We start from the raw sequence: 23,239 nt of genomic DNA, 5'->3' as shown, positions 1-23,239 counted from the left end.
GCATCCAAAAAAGGCACTTGTATGAAGTGAAATGTCTCAAGATAATTGTGTTCATAGCAGAGAACATTTTGTAAATTCGTGCTAGTTTTAACATACGTTCGTGTGAAAGTTATGCAGAAACAGGAGTCAAAAACGCAAACGTATGGGTTTGTATGTAGTTTTAAATCGTGCATAGAAGGATCTTTAATACCGTTTCATTAAACGTGTGATGCCAGCGGCAGGCCTGGAAAGTGACGGACAGATGGAATTCTATTGGAGGACGAGAAATGAACGTACGGGGTCGGCGTTTGCGCACAGTATGTTATCGTCGTGCAGCAGCCACAAGACCAGCAACAAACGTGATGAGTCTGTTGAGAGAAAAGACGAGGAAGGCAGGATTGATAGTCGTCCACTAGTTTCTCCGTCAATGGAGACCCTTTTTAGGCAAAGATCTAGCAGTGGATCTAGCCATGTTAAAGTGAATTATTTCGAACGAATTCGTGAGAAGAACAATAACTTCGACTCTGATGGTACTCAGCATCAGGCGGACGCTCAGAATTTTCTAACTTCCAATTCTATTTCGTTATCTTCTGTATTTCCCGTATGTCTGTAAGTATATGCGTTTTTGGATATATCTATAAGACTACAAGACAAGAAGATATGCCGTAAAAGTGCACGTAGACATATATATATATATATAGCTGCATAGAAAACTTTTTTTGTAAGCACCTAATATGCCCATTTTAGAAATATAATAATTTTTTTTTTCAGTTCATACGAACGCTTTTGTATAGTGATTTCTAGATGAATATGGGTCCTCGAAATGGGTTTGAGGCATTCGATTCTACCAGGTCCTATAATATTATCTTTTACATACTTTAGTCTACTACATAACAACATACAATGCTACTAACATCTGAGCACGATATATATACATATAGGTTACGGAATACTATATTTTTTTGCTTAGCTGTATATTTAATGACACTTGATTTATATGCCTATGTAATTTAGCAGAAATTTCCGGATGTGGCTTTCCCAGCATAAGTTGAACCCCTAATAATACTGATATGAATGTGATATGATTTTTTGGCTTCTTCCTGAGGGATTAGAACGTTAGTTCTCTTTTTAACGATGAAACCTCTCAGGCAGCACTCGCGGTTCCACCCCGCCCCATGGGGATCATGGCATGATATCTTGAAGACTACAGGGAGACTAATAAGATTCACTAGAATCAAAATCAGCTGAACGGTAATTTGACTATACTTAGAATTCTTCTGCAAACCTCGAAAATCCGAGCATCATATAAAATCGAACTTGGCTGAATGAAAAGATTATTAATGATAACGTAACTTAAAGCGCAGTTCTATTTTTTTTCTTTTTTCGCATTTTAGTTCATCTACATAAGATAAACTATCGGTAATCTTTCATTGTCAGCTATCTTAAATTGACTCGATAACTGATAATATCTATATATGTATATATATATACACGCCAGAAAACCATTTTATCATTAAACGTCAAACGAATTTATTTATCTTTTGCGCTGACGGCAACATCAGTAACGGCAATTATTGTAACAATAGAAAAAAACATTTTTTTTTTTTTTCGCGATTCTTGTGTCTGATGACTACCAACAAACTGCCGAACGCGCATATCAATATTAATAATTTCAGTGATTTTCGTAAGAAAGTATTGTGCAATTGGGGCAAAAGATCGTTACGCAAAACATTTTCTTAGAGAAACTAATTAATACACGGTTTAATCTATTCCTGCTATGAAATAAGGCTGTTACCTATTTTATATTGAACTAAAATAATAGTAATCGCTGGCCGCGTCACTATTACCATTCATGGGGCACCGTATGACCATGGGAACAGCTCACAGATTGCGTCAGAATTGATCAGTCTAAACTAAATGGATTGGATAGTTTCCGCTAAAACGATGAGGTTAATTTTTTTTTTTTGATAATGATATTCCGAGCCTTACTGAAAAGTAAGTATAGTCTATATCTATATAAGAAGCAGTCCTGAATAACCAAATCGAGCCTTGCCCTTTTAGTTAGGCTTCTTCCTGGCCTTATTTGAAAAGGTGCCGTTTATGTTAGCGTAATCATCAAGAAATCTGCGTGTTTAAGAAGCCCATAATAGCTGACCTAATCTAAAAAATGTCTGCAAAAGGTGTAGGCCCTAGCAAGCTATAATTTTGTTCTTCATTCTTGCCCTAGGTTTGCGTTATGCTTTTTTTCTTTCCAACTTGCATATTTTGAATTTAGTTCATAAACTATAAGGTTGGATCGGACATAATTGAGGGTATTTCACGGATTCATTAAAAAGAAGAATTCGTTTTGAAATTTTCATTGAAACTGAAAAAAGACTGCAAAAATCGTCATGAAGATGATCGCTCCCTTTTATATATTTACCAATTGCTTTATAAAAGGTGGTCGACGTAGTTCCTGAGTGGCGTGCAAGAGTCTATGCGCAAGCCGTCAGCACGTACCGTCAGCGTGGCCGGCGTCTAACCAAAAGTAGTCTCAAATGCTCGGTACAATGTAGCCAGTATTATTCAAAACACTCCTTGCTCTCGAGCCCACCACCCCCAGACTATCGCTACATCTCATGCAATCACGTAGCAGATCTCCGCCCTCGCAATCTGCTAAGGACAAAAAGGCTCGCGCAGGAGGGGGATTTATGAAGGAATCCGAGCTGCATTACAGCTGAAGGGGTTTAATGAGCACCGAATAAAGCATGTCCACATGTTGGAAGACCCCCACAGTGCATTTTGTCAATGTGCTGCTGATATTTATGCTAAAGGTGCCATATCGTCCGTCACATTAACAAACAATTCTCTGTATATAAGATAAGGTAATAAGTAGCCTACGCTGCTTAATTGGAAATTTGATGAAACGCATTTTGTGTTAGATTAATTACGCATGTATTTACGTCTGTGAGCATAGTATTGGGATCGTATCACGATAAAGGACCATGATCGTTTCGTCGAGACATCAAAAGCTGTTAGCAAAGTCTAAGTGATGACGTAAACTCGACGACGCACATCTTTGTTTGCGTGCTGCTTGGGTGTTTTCCGTATAGCTGTATGAAAAAGGGTGCCATGTCATAGTTTATTAGGAGAGGAAGCCGCTAAGATGACGCTACGCTGTGGTTAAGGAAATGAAACGAGACTTCGCTTTCAAGAGCTCGTAGCAGGAGACGCAAGCGATGGCGGCATGTTGAGCTGCGCCGACCCGTTCACCCTGTCACCTTGCTGACTCGTGTGATGATGTCGATAGACAGTAAGACTGAGCACAAGTTGACCAAAGCGGTGCAGAGGGTGGAAGGGGGCACAGCTCAAAGGAACGGAGCGGACAGGCGGGGAGAAGTGATGGGGCAAATGGCTAAAGAAGCTTTCGTCGATTGATGATAACATTCGAACGGTGAGAGAGATTGTTTACACTGCAAACGCGCTGCCGCTTACGGCTATACCCATACTCGTGTTCACGTTCTTCCACGTAACCGCGCCACGTTGAGTGTCATTAATATGTTTTAGCTGGCTAGTGGCATTCTGGCAATGATAAAATGTTTAATGGCATAGGCCACTGAGGCATCACTACGTTGATAGGTCTTATTGGTGCGCGGCTTCCGAAGCCTACGATGGGTCTACATCCATTCTCTCAGTCAGCCCTTTCTTATCCTCTGTAGTAACCAAAACTTGGTTTAATATCGTCCTTTAGCCATGGTACGCCGTGGTAGTACCTACCGCGTACTGCTAGCCACAGCTAATTGCTGGTAAGTTGATTTTTCTCTTATCGAAACTCATGCACACCCCGTTGTTTAGGTTGTAGGCAAAGCTGATTAACTGCTTTGACGATGACTTAAGTAAACCTTCTTCCAAAGAAAAAGACGATAGGCGATCTTGCATGTTCAATTGTGAAATTATTTTGGCTAGTTGTTACAATATTTTCCGGCATGCCAACCTAGCTAATCAAAATAAACGCATATGTTTTTGCTTAAATTGTATTTGGCAACAAAAAAAAAACGGCCGTTAGTTACTAAGATAGATATTTGACTCACCCAGGTCGGAAAATAGACACAAAATGCCTTATAGAGTCAACGGAGAATTAAGTTGAAGATGGGTTTCTAAGGCTTGTGATGTAGTGTGAAATATTTCGATCAATGGATAAAAGTCGTTTAAACTAAAGTCAGTATGAGAATATGCTATACGTTTCAATTTGTTTTAGGAGGACCTTTATTAAAGTTATGTAGATTATTCTATGGGTACAAATACCCAACATCTGCGCCTGACAGATACAGGTTCTGCAATGTTACGGGCATCCCGTTATCCAAATTTACCCTTCTGAGCATCCCGCATCGGCACTTTGATCCCTTATATACATCTACCATCTACCCACGCAGCTTAGAAGTCTACCTATTGTAGTGACACACACACAATTGTTACTCTAATGACGACAAATTAGTGAATTTCAAATAACATCAACTATGTGTGAACGTGGCACACTTACATGGTGCAGAATATCCAAATATAGATAATGAAGCTAGAGTTTATCCTTCGAGCATCGGCACGCCAAGGCGTATAAGAAGATAAACCATCCTATAAGGGATAGATATTAGGGCACGGTTTTGAGCATTCCATGTTTACGGGTGTTTCGGTGTAGCGGGCAGTGCAAGAGAATGGGTATTGTTTTTTATTTTGGGACCGGACAGTTGTTGACCCACTATAAAGGGCGCTAGCCACTACGCCAGGCATCATGTCCTCGTCTCGCGCATCCATTTAGTTTAAATCCTTCACCCACGCCCTCCCACTTCGGTCTGCTTCGTCCTTCAGCTGAACTTTTATTGCGGGCATAGCTCCTACAATGCGATATTAGGTACTGAGTGAGTGACTAATTGAACTTACTTTTATCTTCAGCGGATGGTTTTTCGCTTTGCCGCTTTAGAAAATACAGGCGGACAGAAGAGCAAGTTACGTATCTTGTAAAAAATTCGTTTACTGGCAGATGTTGAGATGAGCAGCTTGGTAGTCTAAACGATTTGATCACAATTTAGGCATAGAATTTGTGATATATGCTGAATTTCTAGCTGCTTCCGCAGCTGGTAATGGAGAGTGCGTGGATCACCTATCACCGTAAATGACAATTAATACTCCTATTAGGAAAAAGTAGATCACCAAGGGAATAAGCAAAAAAGCACAATTATCACTAATTTGAGCCTAACTATAACGTCTAACATGGTCAACAGTTCGACCCACCGGGTTACGCTTACAGCGGGAATAGTGGGTAACCGCTACGAATGATTAGACCTTCACTCACGAATAGAATATTGACCCAAACTAGAAAGCTCAGCTAAGCTTTTATAGTAATATGAATTTTGTAATTATCGTATAACGTAAGAAAAACGCTGACTTGGTCTTCATTCAGCGACACTATTTACGTAGCGTGTTTAGAACTTATTGTGGCTATCCAGCTTGAAATATCGGCAGAGATACGACTATAGTAATTATAGTGATCACATAAGAAATTATACGAAACGTATGGAGGAGCCGATGGCTCTGTACTAAAAAAGCGACAAAAGCTCTCGAAGCTCGCCCTGACCTTTATGAGAGCCAACAAGACGGCTCACTGTTCGCCGGCGTCGACCTATTTACCTTCGAAGGCCAAGGGTTCGTGCGAAACCGACAAATTAACACAATTATTATTATTCTTCTTCGAAGAAGCGAGTATTATTATTTTTTTTTCGTTCGAGTGTAATGGCTAAATAAACATGATCGTACCCAAGACTTTGTAAAGTTTGTATTGTATGGAATGGTAAAATGTCAGAACTTCACACTTTAGACGTGTACTCCCAATGAATTCGTGCATAAATTCAACTAGATGTAATACGCATAGCCTTCTCTACAGCTTAATCAATCAAACTTACACCGTCATATAGTTATAGAAGAACTTTGAACGTAACTTTTAATACTAAAAATCAAACTGCTCTATTTCCAATTATTTGAAACCTTAGCTAGGAAAAAAGGCATTGTCCGTCCACTAATTTCTTTACTAATACCTTAAGCCGTTATAGCGTTATTCCATGGCCTTCGACTGAATTTAGCACTTTTGTATTATTTTCGTATGCTTTTAATAGAGAGCAAGTCGCATACATTTTAAACTGTGTTTTATGATATTGTCCCCATGTCTCACAACGGCGTAGTACCTCCCACCTTTAAAAAAATTCGCCGACAACACCTTGTAGGCTTCTATAGGTATGAAAATCTAGCTCGATCTCTGCGATTAAACTTACGTTTTTCTGTGGAAAAGTTTTTTGTAGTTATGCTATTTTTTTAAAAGAGTTTTAGGTATGGTTGATATGAGGTATATGAACAGAAATTGAACTTCCTCGTCTGTATTTAAGGCCTTCGTGTATCTCGTTTTTTTTTTTATCATCACTGCGTTTATGAAAATAATTTATTATCCAGTTTTGTTTGATGCGATGAAAAATAATTGTTATATGTATTAGCAATTTGAGGACTGCAGCCGCTCTCATCGCCGATTCGGTAGTCGCATATTACCTGATGCTATGCTAATCAAGCCTCAAGCTATTTATTTTTCCCTTGTCGATTGATAAAAATAGAGCGTAAGTTATAATTGTCCGTTCGTTCGCTCTTTATAATGCCTCGTTGACAGAACATAGTAGGTGGATCAACCTGGACGAATTAAAAAGGGTGCGGTAATCTCTATGCTGTATGACAATGTAGAGTCCTTCTGGGTGATCAGTTCCGCGCGATCAACCTGTCGTGGAGAAGCCTTCGATTCAACCAAACTACCTGAATGAACCGAACCACTCTCCTAATCGACAAAACGCTTCCAACTCCATTCAATCTTTCCTGGCCGTATTACCTTTCTCTATCGAGCCGCTCATTGCTGCTATTGCATCCCGGCGGATAGTAACGGTAGCACAGCTGGTTTTGTATCTGAGTGGTGACCCCTTGCTATCTCAGAGGCGATCGCCTTTAGCGACTCTGATCCAACACACTACCGACGAAACAGCAATTGTTCGCCCCATTGGCCAGCTCATCTGAGACCCCGCCGCTTCAAAGGGGTTATACAAGCGGGAGCCAACTCCTTAGCTACACACTTGGTTTGATCGGCTAACGTTAAGCTGTTCGACAAAAAGGCAAAAGGCACATATCTATACATCCTAGTTCCTACATCTTATGCTATTTTATTTTGCCTTCCAATTGTATATGTATATATAGGGACACAACAAAAAACGACGGAATGAATCATCCGTGCCGTTCATACACTCACATCGCGCAGTCAGATGAGAGTCAGAAACAAACTTTAGAGTATTCATCGAGGGTTCGGCAAATGACAAAAAGCAGTGTAGGATCACAGTTTAGTAAATCAAACAAAAATTAGTCACAGAAAGGTATGAGACTTGCTCGATCAAGGCTTAACGGCAAAGATCAATTAGAACATGAACCGATCCTACCATCCTATTAAATGACATATACAACTCGTACTTCGTCTGCAGTTAGCGCACTTTAGGAGGTGCAAATAGACCGTTCCTATATAGACGCGGCATAACCGTGACAAGCGGGGACAGAGCACACTCCACCGGAATAAAACCTTGCGCATCTATGAAGGCTATCGAAATCTAGAAAAAAGATTGGCTAGAACAGTCTCTTCCAAACGACGAGGGGAAAGGCCTTAAACGGAACCTATGTATCAACCTTCAGGTCAAAGACCAACGAAGAAAGCTGCGAAATCCTCTAGACAGAGGAGTCATGTGCAACCTCATGGCTTTGCAGGCATGAGGTTGGACTGCATAAAAGGTCTACGCATACAAGAATACGGTCGTGCTGAAAATGTGCCTGAGCAAAAACTGTGGGGTAAAATAACGATTAAGGTTCAAAACTATTGAGGTAAAGGAGATTGTGAAACTTTATATCATCGATAAGGACCTAGAGACACTATTATCTGCAAGCTCAGGTACAAGGACTAGGAAAACCTCAGCGAGCTATAGTACTCAGTAAGTATCCATGTTACGGACGAAGCGAGACGTGTCTAACGCCTATAGCATTCACGAATGCCATAATGAATCGCGTCAATAATTTGGAGCGCTAAGGAACTATTCAGAAGGTACACCATGCTGTTCAACCTCGGACCGTTCATCGAGCCGCGCGTACGACATCAGTTGTGCTAAACCCGCATCCACTCGACAGGGTCATTAGAAAACCTAGATACCTGACGTTCACGCCTAGTCAAACCTTGCGTCGTCTCAGAACAGCACATATGGTCTCATCATTAGACGCCAAGGATGAACTCTATCGAAGTCCAAAGAAACGTGAATGTTCAACTTTCTAAACACATATATGACGATATCAATATTGTGGACTTCCCTAAGCAATAGCCCTAACCCTAAACAAATGTCAGAGCCGTCAAGTCAATGATGGGCTTAGAAAACGAAGCTGTCCTTGAGGACGATGCGATCGCATAGGCGGAAGGAGATACCATCGAAGGCAGGCCATCAAGAGCCATTATCGGAGCGTTTAGACTCGATTCACCAAATCCTTCGTCTAGCAATGTTAGAACTTTAATTCATGGATCATACTATTAGCAAATAGGCACTGAAGGCAGATCCCTAGAAGGTGAAAGCCGTATCAGAGGTGCCGCCGCCAAGAGATATGGACGGAGTGATGGGTTATTTAGGGTTCATTCCTAACTTAGCCTAAATCGTCGCGCAGGCTAACACGTAACGTCAGTGTCCATTTGCTTGGCAGCAACAAGTTACTTCCACACAATTAAAAAGCCTACTAACGAGAACTAGATTATTCCAACAGAAACCAGTGACTTTAAGCTGAGAGGTGTATCGATACGGAACGGTATGCCAGCAGTATACACTTTGCCTTCATTAACCGCACTTCAAGAAAAATTATACAGTAATAGAGCAAACTGGATGAGCTGACAGTTCATGAACGCCATGAAGGGAGTGACAATACACACAGATTACGAACCAGTAGAAGCCATGTCTGCAAAGTTTGGTATTCATGCTCTAGAAGTCGCCAACTTACGAAAAAGGCCAGATTCATGCTTAGTCACCGGGCAAAGACGTCATACTGTAACACAATGAAGCGCTCAATCAATATCGTTCAAAGAGATTGGTCCACCAAAAAGAAGGATATTGCCATAGAGGCCATATTGAGAGTCTTCTGGATCAAAGCTTAGAAGATAAACTTAAAGTAGACAATGAGCTGATGAACTGTGATAATTCTGTGCAATTTCCCAAACAAATTCGTGCACCGAGCACAGAACCCATATCAAGTTTACGATACTACGTGCCGTCGCATCAAAATACGATGTATTTGCCTAAACTTAGGAATGATTTGGCTAATTGAATGAAATGATATAGAGTTCGTTAAAAAAATGTTTGAAGCCACTCACAAACAAGGTGGTTGTTCAGTGACTTTGGCCTGTAGCTCATCAAGGTGTTTCTATTTCGAAAGCCTACTTGGCACTAGTAAACGGTTGCATTGGCTCATTAGAATTAGACGGGTTGGGGGGAAACAGCTCGAATTATGGACGCGACTACCAGCCACACCCGTAAATACAGTCACCTAGCAAGATACGCACAAATACGAACCCCTAGTACATGTTCATGGTTCTGTAGTGCTTGACAGGTTAAGCACGTAATCAACACGACACATTGCCGACAGTCGAATGGACAGTGTTGTCAAGATAGCCAAGAATAGAGTCAAAATAACAGATTCAAACAAATAAGATATCAACACAGGATTAGTGGAGTGGCAGGCAACAAATCAGACATATTGTTTCTTAGCAGCCACATTGCCGCTGAGGTGCTACCAATCACTGAAGGCAAGCTTCGTACACCTCACTGTCAAGGCGGCAAGAAAAGGCGAAGCGGGCGACAGAAGCACAATACTCACCCGATCTGGCTGATGTATGCGAACGCAAGCTACAGACTCTCACCTAAGCAGCTATTAGAACATTGTGCTAAAGAGCTGAGATCACAAACCGAATGAAGGGCAGAATTGGCAATAGAAAATTTATAGTGATCCTCACTTCAAGTGCTTCAAATGTTAACAGTCCTGGAGGCTTGATTTCGGTGAAGCGAAATACGACAGAACACTAAAAGGGGGCCAGTTTTGTCGGACCAGCCAAACCGAGGGAGATTCGGGCGAGCAGATAACATGTCTGCTCAAAACTAAAAAGGCTCAACAATCGGCTACTTCAAGGACTGCACGCAAACACGAACTTGCGAACAATTGTGCACTGCCGCTCTGCTTCAAAAATAACGTCGCGGCGATCCACTCAAACTTCTAGGTCACAAAGTCGCCAGCAGCTCGCATAACGAAACACAATCTATCGCCCGCAAGGGGAGCGTTAAGCAACCTGCTAGCAGGTTTAGTCGTAGACGCTTAACCTTGATCCAGTCCAGAAAGATACGCGGTGCGTCAAGCGTGATTTGCGAAGAATAGTGTGCAAGCCTAAACACGGGTGAGCCGACGCCCATAAGTGCCAGCGAGCAAAACTTGGTTGATAATCGACTAACACGCGGCGGAAGAACCGCTAACATAAAAGCAGACATACAAGCCAAGTAAAAAGATTGCTACTCAAAGAATGCGAGTAAATAGTGCATACACGTACATAATGGAACATCCGGAAACAGCGCTAGAATGAGCATAATATTAGCAACAAGTTACTTCATTACGTGACGTCTTAGTAACTGGGAGATGATACACATGTAACATGTACACAAATTGTGGAAATAAAACAGTAGGATAGTGTCGATTTGCAGCCTCTGGTAAGAACAAATAATAAGGTACCAGTAGTAGTTTTGTAGTAGAAGTAGTTCGAAAAATTCTAACAACTGATAAGGGCAGAGAAATGTTAAGGGATACTTGAAAATGGTCAAATTACCTATCAAACACAATCGCAGACGACAGTCGAACAAACCTCAGAAATGCTAGCGGCTGAGTTGTATGGCAGCCTCTATGTCGTTCATACATTAGCACATCAAAGAGATAGACCACAATATAGCCAGTTAGAATACTTCACACATTGTCGGATTTGATTGATGATATCTCCGCATCCGAACTAAATATCTGCATGTGTTCTTGCGTCTACTTGTTATTTTGAGGTGAGTTTATATGGTTTTCGTACCTTTCGTACGTTAACGAATTATGAGAAGATTTCACAGAAGAGTAGCAAACTTTAATGGCCAGACTCATACAGAAAAGCGATTGCGAAGAGGAATTGCTAAGCAGGTCAAAGTATCAGAATGTACAGTTGATAATGGCATCCAGAAGGTGAAGGCCATGAAAAACAGAAATCCAGGCACTGGTACACAACACAGCAAGGGGAGAGGATCGTTCCACACTTTTTTTTGTGTACTGATTTGTAACGGCCTTTAACTGCGTTAGAGGGCGCAGAAGCGCGGAGTAACTGTTCCCATAAGAACTTCTCGACCCCGTGTCGAAATGGATGGTTTTAGCTGTGGTGAACCAGAAAAAACCTCCGCTTAATTTTCCACGATTTTGTCCGCGTTTTAAGCAGGCTGAACAGTTCTAAAGTTAGCCAGTTGAAAAGCGATGAAGGGTCTGTTTTCCAATAAATCGCATCTTGAGACTTTAGGTAGCAACGTTCAGGCGACCCGGCGAATTATCTTACGAGTCCTATATGATTTAGCAAAAAAACATACAAGCAAAATAATAATGTGGACTGTGATGATGATGACAGAAGCCCCAGATTTCGGCAACGAGAGTATAGAAAAACAACAATAGAGTGAGGTAATTCGGACCAAAAAACAGTCTCAGGTACGATGTAATAGTTGTCAAAGGGAAATTATTTGTTCATACATGACAAATTATTATGTCATATGTCTGTGAGCTGTTTACCGCTAATGATGTTGAAGTTCTGGCATGGTATGGAAATTCACCCGGGTGAAATTTTCTTAAAAACGTGTGGCACTATATCGGAGAGCCGGACAACAGATTATGATGATCTCATAGTTCAAGAATACAGTGCTCTAAATGTGGGCCCAGGATCCGGACGTGACGGCGTTGGTTCCAGCAGTGGCCGCAATCAGAGGGTGGGGGTAGGGGGATCGAATACTAGTCCTAATAAGTGCTTCCCTTTCACTGCAGCTTCTCTATTGTATATGCTGTCGACTGGAAGCAGAACGAGCCAGCTTCTACATAGAAAAATCTCGCGCAAATATTTGGGTCGGGCTCAGTCAAACTCGACAATGTGTGAGCTCTCCATGTGGTTCCGTATGTTAAGTCAATGACTATAATCTGAAGCGCGGGTGGAGAATGATACACTACTGAAAGGTGGCTAGAGACTAGGCCTAGAAAAAATGTTCTTGTCAGTACGGTTAGGCATTTAATATATCTATTTGTTTTCATAATAGCCAAAACCCGTAATTTTGCTACCGTGTTTAGAGATGCGTAGAGCTCACTTGGTTGATCGTCTGACTGTAGTGAAGATGTGTGGACTGCCGGTGGAGAACCGTGAGGTTAACCCTGACAGCCAGAGACAAGTGAATTTTTCCTTCGGTATGCTAGAACAGTGCGCATAGCATGATCCGTAGTTTGGGAGAAAGCATTGCTTCTGCTGCATTTTGCAAGCAAGAACGAGGCTAGACGACCGCCGCTGTTTCGTTGTTGGGAATTAAGACTTCTTCTCACGTGGTGCTTCCAAGCTCTTCTTGCCTTCCTTCGCGGGGCTCATTGCAACCCCTCTTCCCGGCCCGGTTTTCCTACTGGAAGGAGGGCAGTAGCTGCGCCACCCGAACTCCCTCGACTGCCGTCTTTCACTATCGTTCTTTCGTCTGTTTGCATGTGTCTCTCAGGAACAGCTTGCAGACTTTGAATCGCAATGCTGCGCTTATCCCAGCTTTTGCTCATTCGTACCCTCGTCCCCCCGGTCTTGCCACTTCGGTCGGTCGGTCGGTCGGTCGGTCGAGAGAAAGAACGAGAGAAAAACGGGTCGCTCGGCTGGTCGAGGCAGCAGCGCTTTAGGCTGGGCAGCAGCATTTGACGCTAGAAGGTGACTGGTTGCGCCGCCTGCCTTTGCTGCTCAACCCCCTGAGGGCAGTCATCTCTGATAGCACGAGCAGTCAGTTAGTTCGGGCCAAGGACCATGCTCACATATAGTCTTAGTATTCGGTATATATGTGTACCCCGTAAGCCAGTCCCGCTCGACTGCTGCGGCATTGTGCAATCCTCGAGATTCGGCTTCAGGACTCTTGCATCCTGAACGCAACGAACAAGAGAAGCCAGCAGGAAAGATACTAGGGGAACGATAGTAGATGGCGGATGGCTTCGATGGTCGCTCACAGCAGCAGGGCAACGACGGGGGCGCGTGAGTGGGTGATTAGGGCGTTTCGGGTAGGGAAAAAAGGAATGCTGGAAAAGACCGCTCCGGGGGTTGATAGTTTGGGCAAGAGACTCTGGGTGGAGAGGTAACGGGCGAGGGGGTACAAAAACAATGGCAACACCGAGGCTCGATAAAAGCGAAAGGGAGAACACTCACTTTGTTCTATCGGAAAGATGACGATGCGAACGCGGACAGAAATGCACTGCAAAATGAGGAATAGAGCCAATTCATGTATGGAACCTCTATAAAGAGAATGACATTCACATCTTGGGACAAATCACGTGACAGAACGTTGCAGAAGAGAAAAGAATACAGAGCTACCGTCCATGAGCGATACAAGCAGTAGCTGTGATACATAGAAATTATTGCGATAACAAATCATGGAAGAAAAACTGTGAATCACACAAAAATAATAGAAACAGCCTTAAGTTGATGTATAGGCTCGTGAAGAAGACGAAGAAACTAATATAACGGTCGGCCTGTTCAAAGACTGAGATCTTTTGTGTTTTCTTCGGAAGGCATGATTCTGACGTCGCTGTCCATGTGACGTGACACATGCGCAATGACTACGTGGCCAGTAAGCAACGATGGATAACCAAAGGCTGCTTCTAAAGGGGAGAGGGCAGGCAAACGAGAGTCAAGGAAGAGTTGTGGGCTTAGAGCAGTTAAAGCTTAAAGAAGGCAATGCTGGTGGACACTGCACAAGATTAACGAGGCTAGCGCCAAGAGGGGGGTAACGGCAGAGTGAAGCAGCGGTGGACATTGCATCGTCGTCGTCGTCATCTTGGCCGATTCAAACCGGAGGCCACTGGAGACCGAAGGGTGGGCAGATACAGAGGGAAAGCGCTGTTTCGCTGTTGGACTCTCTAGCCAGCTATCAGCGATGGTTGCCACCGCTGCTGCTGCTACTCTTTCCTGCACATAGCGGATATGGAAATGCTGATGGCTATAAGATGAGTTTAGAAGCCCGCTTTTACTACACATACACACACATACAGGGACGCGGCACTATAGGGGATGAAATGGAAGAGATGGAGAAAGATAGAGACAGGGCACGAAGGTATGGAGTAGCAAAATCGGGCCGAGTGGTCAATGCCTGTCGACTCTGGGATGTGGGAAGGAAGACTGCCTTTGTCGTTTAGCCTTAACCCATTGCTAGGAAAGTGTCCTCGGCTTGGCAGCCTTTTTTGAGGAGACGGGGTGTAGGGGTCTCCGCAGAGTAAGAGGGGCATTTTATGCGCTCGAAACGAAACACCTCCTTGAGGCAGATTGAGAATGAGAATGGGGAAGGGCTAGTGGGTGGGTATTAGAAGAAGGATGCACTAGGAGTTAGCGTTCCTAGCTCCGTCTTTCGGTGTAAGCTGTACTAGCTGGCTAGACGACGATGATGCAGCCAAAGAGATATTTTAAAGAGATGATTAAAGGAAAAAAAGGAAATCCGGCTGCTTTCGTGCTAGTTTACGACGACGCCAGCTAAAACACTGCCCTGGGGTTAATAAACATCGGGTGAGAAATCCGTGGAGGCCCGAAAAGCAAGCAAGAATAGTGACTGACGATCGGCCCACATGATCGTATACGTATATGCAATGTAGCTTAACGATAGTATTTGTAGCACTTTTTGTAGCCTGCAAAAAGATCCCAAAAAAGGTTCCAGCAATCGATGTCGATGCCTTTCCAATGCCTAGCCTAAATTATGACCTATTTGTTTCTTAGCTGGAAAAAAGGTGCCAGACCGTGAAATTAACTTTTTATTGAACCAAACAATCTGAAGGTGTTGATGAAGGTGAAGGAAGTTGTTGACTCGTAGAGTGAGCAAAGCTAGCAAAAAAAACTAAATCCTTTCTTTTAAGCATTTATTTATGTGGAAAGAGTTGTATTTATTAGGCTACCATGTCATAATTCTCTGCTTCGTCGAGCCGTTTTTTTTATCAGCAACGTAACCGCGATTGCACACTTTTCGAACCTTGTTGGTATGGCATGGTAATCAAATAAAGAACGTATTTTTCAACCTTGGGAGGAGTTTTTGTCGCCTGCGTTTGCCAATCTTTCGAGTCAATGATTTCATCAGAGCGTTCGATTTCAACAACTCTGACCAAGGTATCAGTCGATACGTATAGTCTACGCTTCTGTCCAACTATCCTTATAGTGATTTCAAGATATGACCCATTTCGAGATCGACTATTACAGCCTGGTAGTTTAAGATCTACAACGTCTAATGTCTTTGAGAGCATCAAGTGATACGTTTCATTGCATTTTATTGGTTAAAAAGCTATACTTGCGGTTCATAGTTTTTGAGGCCCTACATTCGAGGCCCGAACGAATAATCTAGTGGAACCCAAACAGCGACTCCCTTAAGCAGCGATAAGATTATCGGACCTGTTCTGGACTAGAGTAAATATAAGGTGTTCCTTGAAGTACTTGTTTTACGAGCGGCTATTGCTGTTTTCGCGCTTCCGTTTTAAATTCCGTTACTACAGTGTTTAGTATCGGCAATACCGGCGTATGTAAGATGGCACTGCTTTCTCGTGTTGTTTCGCTGAGGTCATAGCCGTAACAAACGCGATAAAATGGGCATTATTTTAGATAACAATATTAACATGTATTTACATTTTCGTTTTTCGCAAATAATTAATTATTAGAGAAAGCTGCACGAAACATCGTTTAAAAATTAACTAAAATAAAGAAAAATGTCTGAATAAAGAGGGCTGTTTAATTATAAAAAAAAACAAATATATATATATATATATTAAAAAATCTGGTTTCCTAATGTCTAGATTTATTCAGTTATCTCTGTATGATCGAAAATCTGTTCTCTATGAGAGCTGGAAAATATCGATCTAAATTGATTTTCTTAATCCATTTACAGGCTGCTGGGAGGAAACGGGGATAGTTCAAAACCAAATTCAACTAACTCCGCCGGCTTAGGCGTCCTTAGCAATATTGGGTCAAGCAGTGGCCTAATTCTCTCAACCGTCACCTCATCTTCGAACCCTCTGCGCGGTTTCGGTCTCACAGCATTAGACAACTCGACGTCCTCAACAAATTCAATAACAAACCCGACTTCGCACCACACCTTCAGCAACAAATCCACATCTTTGTTACCATTTTCATTGTTAACAGCGAGTGGCCATCGCCATTGGTCAACACCTCAGCAGCAGCAACGGCAAATTTATCACAGCCAACACGGAGGAGGAGAAGGAGGGACGCCGCATCATCTACAACAACAACAGCAACTGCAGCATCACGAATTCGATCGGATTGTCCACCAATGCCATAACCTGCAGCAGCAGCAGCAGCAGCAGCAGCAGCTGGCCAGCGGTAATAATAGCACTGCTACTGCTGGCCACCCTTTGGCAGATCGTGCCAGTGGCGGATTCCATCAGGCCCATAGTGTACTGCCCAACGCTTCTATCCATCATTACGTTCGTCAGCAGCATTGTCTTCAGTCAAACAGCCTCCAGAATCAACGTGGACACCATCATCATTCGCAGCAGCGGGTAGACCATCATCGGGAGGAAGACTTGGTAGGCGGGAGAATTTTTTACGAAGGTGGAAGGGCAACAGGTGGTAGCAGTTTCTACCAGCTGGTCGCACCAGCGGCGCAAATGGTGCACCCAAGCCACGCGGATAATGCCCCGGGCAATGGACCTTCAACACAACAGCAACAAAACAGTAGTTCTACAGCGCCCCTAATGACAACAACTTCCGCCGCAATGGCGCTGTCACAGGTGAGGACACCTGTGATGATAATGCCATAGGTAATACGAAAAAAAACAAGGGTTAATTATCATTAATTGTTTACCTAGAGTTCAAAGGCAGCTTTTGAATCAAGGCCCTCAACGTTTAGCGGAAGACGTACATGTCAACATGCTCAGTTTAATCATAAATGGGAAATATCGTATGATGAAGAATCAACAAAAGTCCAACTTGTAAGGATGTGATACGCACAGAGTATATATAGGCTATATCAGGAAGGAAGGAAGGCTAGTAATAAAAGTAACGAGCTTACTATAGAGATGGTGGATTAAACAAGGTATTAGTAAATGTAAAAACATTTTATAAGAAAGTGTGATACTTATGTTCTCATATGATGTCCATATAGTGTTAGATCCAAGTTGAACAAACACACAGGGAACATTTAAATAGACAAGCGCGTGCCCACTTATATTACAAGTGTTATCTTAAGGGGCATTTTTCGTGTACTATGTGTGAGTACTTTGCGATTATTTCTCCAGAACATTCAGTTGGAAACGTCGAGCTACGTCGGATCTCCGGAATCCGGTAGTGCGCTCACAAGCGCTACTGGCTTGGATCCTTCGTCCGTCGGAAACCAATGTACACTTTCTTCATCAGACCTTCAAGAGGGATCAAGCACAGTTGGTGTACTTGGCGGTTGGAGTGTCAATGTCACGTCACCGCGAGATCATTCATTTACCCTAAATTCTCAGATAATCACCACACAAAATAATCACAATCTCACAATTGAAAATAGGTAAGAAATCATCGCGAAGAACAAATTACTCACTACCTCATTTACCACACGATAGCTGTGATTGGATGAAAAAAGTGCTGCTTAGTAATAATAATAAGAATTATAATATCCGAATAATACAGTGAGATAGATATTCCTGGCATCAGCTGCTCTCTTGAACGGATTGCTGGGATGTTTATTCAAGTTCTCCCTATAATCAGCGGCATCAATTTAGCTATAGATGACCCCGTATCAAGCCTTGAATTGATTGACGAAAAGATCATCGTTCCCCAAGCCTTTTTATGTACGTCTTTGCTTAGAAATATTTTTTCAAAGAAATTGCATACCTTTTATTGAGAGTTCGAATAAAGCTGTCTACGCGTGACTGATACGTTACAGTGTAATGAGGGTCGAAGCTGGTGGTCTAAGGCATTTAGGCTATACACCGGCCTATACACCGGCCTGCTTTTGCACCCATTTCTTACGCAATCCTTCGCTTCGTTAGGATAATGACGCACAAATACAGAGAAACTATAACGCTTGGATACACATATTAGTATCTACGAATATGTAGAAATGTCAATTTAATTTGATTGCGTACGACGAAGCTAATATATCCAGGGATTAAATGGCCAAGATTTCTCCTCATTTAACGTGCATATGATGGAATCTCGGTAAGTTAAATACGCAGCAGACGACATCTGCCATTTTTGATTTATGTCAATTCTTCGAATTAATTTCAACGTGACAATCGTTTAGTCTTAATGTGTTTCACAATAAAAGCCTCCTATATTTCACTTGCTAACTCCATTTTGCCCGGCGGCTAAGCTGTCTGAGGTTTAAGAAGCAAGTAAGATGAGTAAACGAGCGAGCGGTCTGGACATCTTTTTATTTCTTTAGCTTGGCTTACTCTACTCTCGATACCGCTTATTCTGGGGTTGTTAGCACAGCGATTGACATCTGACGTGGTTAGGGTGTCGTTCGCCGTGGCGTCCTATATTAAGCGTTTTTCCCGGTTGTACGAGATAAGAATCGGTTCATCCAGGGACCGATCATTTCCCTGGTGGAGGCTTTCCGGCTGTCTTGTAGAAAAATGCCACCCAAACATAAGGCGCGGGATCTGTGCTCGGGTGGCAGCGACCAGTGTGCAAAGCGAGTGTCCCCATTAAGAGTTATGGCTTTTAAATAATCGCTAGCCGTACGCGCCGCGATCATTGAAAATCCGATAGATAAACCAGTTCTACCTTGATTTGTTAAATTGAGTTCTGAATAGATGTAGTCGTTCATCACAAGATTGCATCAACTACTAAAATTGCTGCGCTTTCCCAATAATTGTTTAACGTCAGACTCATTTCTGAGGATTCGTTGTACTCGACGCTGGGACCTGATCTCACCGGAAGTTTTTCTTCTACGGACATCCTGGAATATCTCCCTGGTATTCCCATACCCTGCTCGCTAGAAGATTCCAAGAGGTCGTCTGATCCGTCAGACAGTCAGGGCCTCATGTGGGAACTTGAACCAGACGAAGTCGAAGGGCATCGAGGAGAGGCCTCCCTTGGGGGACTCAGCAAGATCGGTGAAGAGCCCGACAAACTCTGGTCTAGGTAATGTTTGAAGTTCGATCAATTACCTTGTCATAACTTTAACTATTTATAATAATTTGTAATTATAATTGCCTTTGCTGCACGGTTTTAGCGGCAATCCACAATGAAAGTAAGATTCTTTGTCCATGTGCTGCTGCAGTGTACCTGGTGTATCGCAACAACTGCCAATGGAATTTGACGTGAATTCAGTGTTCAAAACGGATATCAAGTCAGAATCGCTGGCAGAGCCGACGCTTGCCGAGTTAAACGCTAACGAGGATGAGGATCAGATTCTTGAAGGTTTTGATGTATCCAGTTTTTTTATGGACAGCCATGATCACGACAAGCCTATGACGGTAACTACAAGTAGTAATCTCTCTAATTCGTCCCCCATCTCGATGACTTCTGGAAATGGCGGAAAAAACTTGGACATGTTTGGGCAACACCTGACAAGTTCCCAGCTTTCAACAGTTCAGGATATCAAGATGGAGCCGACCACAGTACTCGGTAAGGGTGCGCCAATGGCTATTCTAGAACCCAGTCTTTACCTAGTTCGAGATAGTACTGAAGGCTTAATCAATGACTTTATAAACAGAAGTGCAACTAAAAAATGCGAAATTAATTTTTCGGCGATTTTACATTATCACCAGGGTCATCAGCATCGCGGGCTGACAGCGGTGGTGGTCCTTTGTTCGCAGACTTGATGGCCGGGACTTCTTCTTCTTCTGGACTACACACATTGTCACCGCCCTCCAGTAGCCAAATGGCCGCACCATTATCAAAGGATCAAGGTGGAGTTCAGGCTGGTCCTGGCGCCTCATCAAGTGGCACGTTGCCCGGATTCCTTAACCCGTTGCCGCCATCAGTCTACGCTCTTCCACTCAGTTCAAGTTTTCCCTCGACGAGCAGTGGAATTCCCGGCAAACAACATCTCGGTACGATATTATTCATTATGACGATATCTGTGGAAATACATTGGCCCGCTAATCACTGCATGTACTAATGAAGCAAGGCAATGGACCACAGTTGATATTAGACAAGGTATGAGAATATTTTGTAAAGAAAACAACTTTTCTCAAAAGTGATGACTTTTTTTTTGAAGGAATGAAATGTCACTGACCCTGCGACTGGAATCAGTTTTAAATTGTTGAATTTACCTATATCTGAAAAGTGCTTAGAGATGGTTGAAGTTGTATAAGTCGGTTTTTCGGCGATTTCGTATCATTCCTGCACTGAAGTGGCCTTTAGTTACTCTAAGTCTTGTTAATAACATCACCCTCAAATGGTGTCGCGAAATGGGTTAATTTAGATTCTAAATAGTCCCTTATCTCTAATTTCTAAAAAAACATGTTTTGCTGTTCTTAAGCAAAGGGTCATATTTTTAATGAAATGTTCGGAGACAATTACATGAGTCATGTAAGTCCTCTTATTAGGTAAGTGATTACAAAGGCTTTACTATATTTTTAGCTTCAAATATAATTAGGCGTAAAGTTTTGAAGGATCGTCTAGAGGTAACAGCCAGCCTTTGGCTTTCTCAATTGCAGTTCAATTAAATATCCAAATTCAAGCTATCTGGTACTGCAAAAAGTTTTCATTTCGTCGTGATGAATATTAGTATTATTACTTGTATGTCATTTATAACACTAATATTATCATTGCTCTACGTTAAAGGCGAGTATTTGTATAATCTTTTATCGACCTCATATGGGGCCCCGTGTGTCTATGTAACGGCAGCTAACTAGTGAGTTGCCTATTATTTTGTTTCATTAGGCGGGGGCAAGGCAGCGTCCCGTAGTTTCCTTCATCCCAGCCGTGTTAGTCCCTCCCATTCGCCAGCTAGAAAAAGTCCGCTCGGTCTGGCTGGTCCCGGCGGGGGCAAGCCAAAGGGCTCTTTGCTGGCGGATCGTCTAAGTACGTCTGCGCCGTCGACGAATGCCGTGGTAGAGCAGATGTGGAAAGCGCGGAAAGCTGAGGTACGGTTTTGCTGTCTTGCCACGTAATTTTCGTATTAACTAGGCCAAAGGTATGTGAAAGAAGTCTGAATTATAACCTGCAAGTGAAGTAAGTTTTAAAATGCTTTCAGCGTTGTGCCTTCACACTGAACTGGTTTTCCTCAAAACGTTTATTGCAGCTCCGTGAAGCCGAGAAGCGTTGTTGTAGCGCATAGCATTTATATTCACCTTTTCATAATTGTTTAATGTTTAACTAAAGCGAATGCCTTATATCAGTCAGTGAGTACTTGAAAATCCATCAATCCGATGGATCTGGTTAGAATACAACGTACTTTTTGGAGTGCTTTTGGGTTTCGCTTAGAGGAGGTCTTGTAAACGTATATATAGCATCATAGTATCATGCTATGACGTTTATCTGTGATTATTTAGGTACAGCGCACGGGTCGTCTTCGCCACGGCTCGACTGACACCACTCTTTCGCAACTAAGTTCTGTTCAACTTACGATGGACGAGGGCTTCAGCTCTCAGGCGGACGAAGAAGATGACTCCGACAATGACGATCATTCATCGGGAGACGGTCAGTACTCTATTAATACGTGCGATGTAAAGGGTGCTGGTCACATGATGATGCTGTATTCAAAAGAGAGCATAAAATCAGATAAGAAATGTTTTACGCGCAACCTGAGCCTTCAGGCTGAAGAACGTTGAAATATTGACCTAGCTTAATAAAGGATAGCGTTTTGACAAGCTGAAAGCTTATATGCGAGCATTATCTGTTCATGCGCCTGAAACAGTTGAGGTAAACTCCCGAAAGAGCCTACTTCCAGTATGTGGTATAGAGAAAAGTTGATGTTGAGAGTATATGCCAATAGTTAAACAGTCTGTAACATTAATGACTTACATGTTTGTATTGACGTTGCTGCCGCTGCTGCAGACTCTGGTGGAAGTGACGCTGAACAGGATGGCGTGCGTTCGCCGCTGTCACCAGCGTCTCTGAACTCCGATGAGCCCAGCATTTTTGCTGGGTCTAGCAAAAAAAAAGGGAAGTACTTCTGGCAGTATAACGTTCAAGCTAAAGGGCCCAAAGGACCCCGGATGAAAGTCACCAATGTTCCGGCCGACCCACACGTTCTTGCGGACGTAACCGATCCTGTGTTCAGCCCCGATTGCCAGCTCGAAGGCAAGCTAATGCAGTTTTCTCGCGCGCCATAGTTAATACATGAGCATGATTTAGGTGTTATACGACTGTCAGAGGGTAAGCTACTTTAACGTAGCCAATTATTTTTTGTAAAATTGAACATCGAATGAGAAGATTGGTTGATGCCCTCGCCATCCCAGATCTGGCTTGCTACGAGGGGTGGGTAAATATATATTCTACAGTATATGATAGCACAAGTCCAAGCATAGGTTTGCTCTAGCTAATGGTAATATACACGTGTACTCATACCGAAAATTATTTTCTACCTTGTTTTATTTAACACGTAGTTGTTGTTGCTCTCCGTGTCATTCACTCATAGGTGTAAAACACGCAGGTAAAGCACGCCGAGGCGATGGCAATGACCTGACGCCAAATGCCAATAAGTTGTACAACATCGGGGTAGAACTCAAGAAGCTCAATAGGGTTATTAATGAATTAACACCGCCAACTGATGTTCCGTTCAACGCGCGTAACAAATCCCGCAAGGAGAAGAACAAACTTGCTTCCAGGTAACATTACAATTACTAGAATTAATATAGGTAGATTTGTGTCTTCACTGGGTATTGCGTCATATGGTAGTGCTCAAATCGACAAATCCTCTACAGCTCTACCGTGCGAGACTGTTCTGGTCACCATCGATAGAATCCGACCGGTATA

At 42.7% G+C, this 23,239-nt stretch overlaps 1 protein-coding gene across 5 annotated transcripts in view; it reads left to right on the top strand.

Moving 5' to 3' along the window:
* REPTOR (repressed by TOR) overlaps positions 1-23,239 on the top strand; it is a 97,645-nt gene that overhangs the window by 43,357 nt on the left and 31,049 nt on the right. For 3 of the 5 annotated variants that reach the window (XM_022815638.2, XM_022815642.2, XM_022815636.2), the window contains 9 exons: positions 16,245-17,106; positions 17,614-17,870; positions 19,196-19,453; positions 19,593-19,939; positions 20,083-20,367; positions 21,203-21,405; positions 21,814-21,961; positions 22,319-22,564; positions 22,902-23,091. In XM_022815638.2, the coding sequence (XP_022671373.1) occupies positions 16,245-17,106; positions 17,614-17,870; positions 19,196-19,453; positions 19,593-19,939; positions 20,083-20,367; positions 21,203-21,405; positions 21,814-21,961; positions 22,319-22,564; positions 22,902-23,091 (2,796 nt within the window). Of the gene's footprint in view, positions 1-215; positions 589-3,709; positions 3,765-16,244; positions 17,107-17,613; positions 17,871-19,195; positions 19,454-19,592; positions 19,940-20,082; positions 20,368-21,202; positions 21,406-21,813; positions 21,962-22,318; positions 22,565-22,901; positions 23,092-23,239 lie in introns of those variants that run through there. The other 2 variants (XM_022815635.2, XM_086975192.1) reach the window with 2 other exon arrangements.

This window comes from Varroa destructor, unplaced genomic scaffold (genome assembly GCF_002443255.2).
Source record: "Varroa destructor unplaced genomic scaffold, Vdes_3.0 BEIS01000007.1, whole genome shotgun sequence".
NCBI classification, from domain to species: Eukaryota; Metazoa; Arthropoda; class Arachnida; order Mesostigmata; family Varroidae; genus Varroa; species Varroa destructor.
The sequence above is the reverse complement of the archived record's forward strand: the minus strand, read 5'-3'. Positions and strand labels throughout refer to the sequence as shown.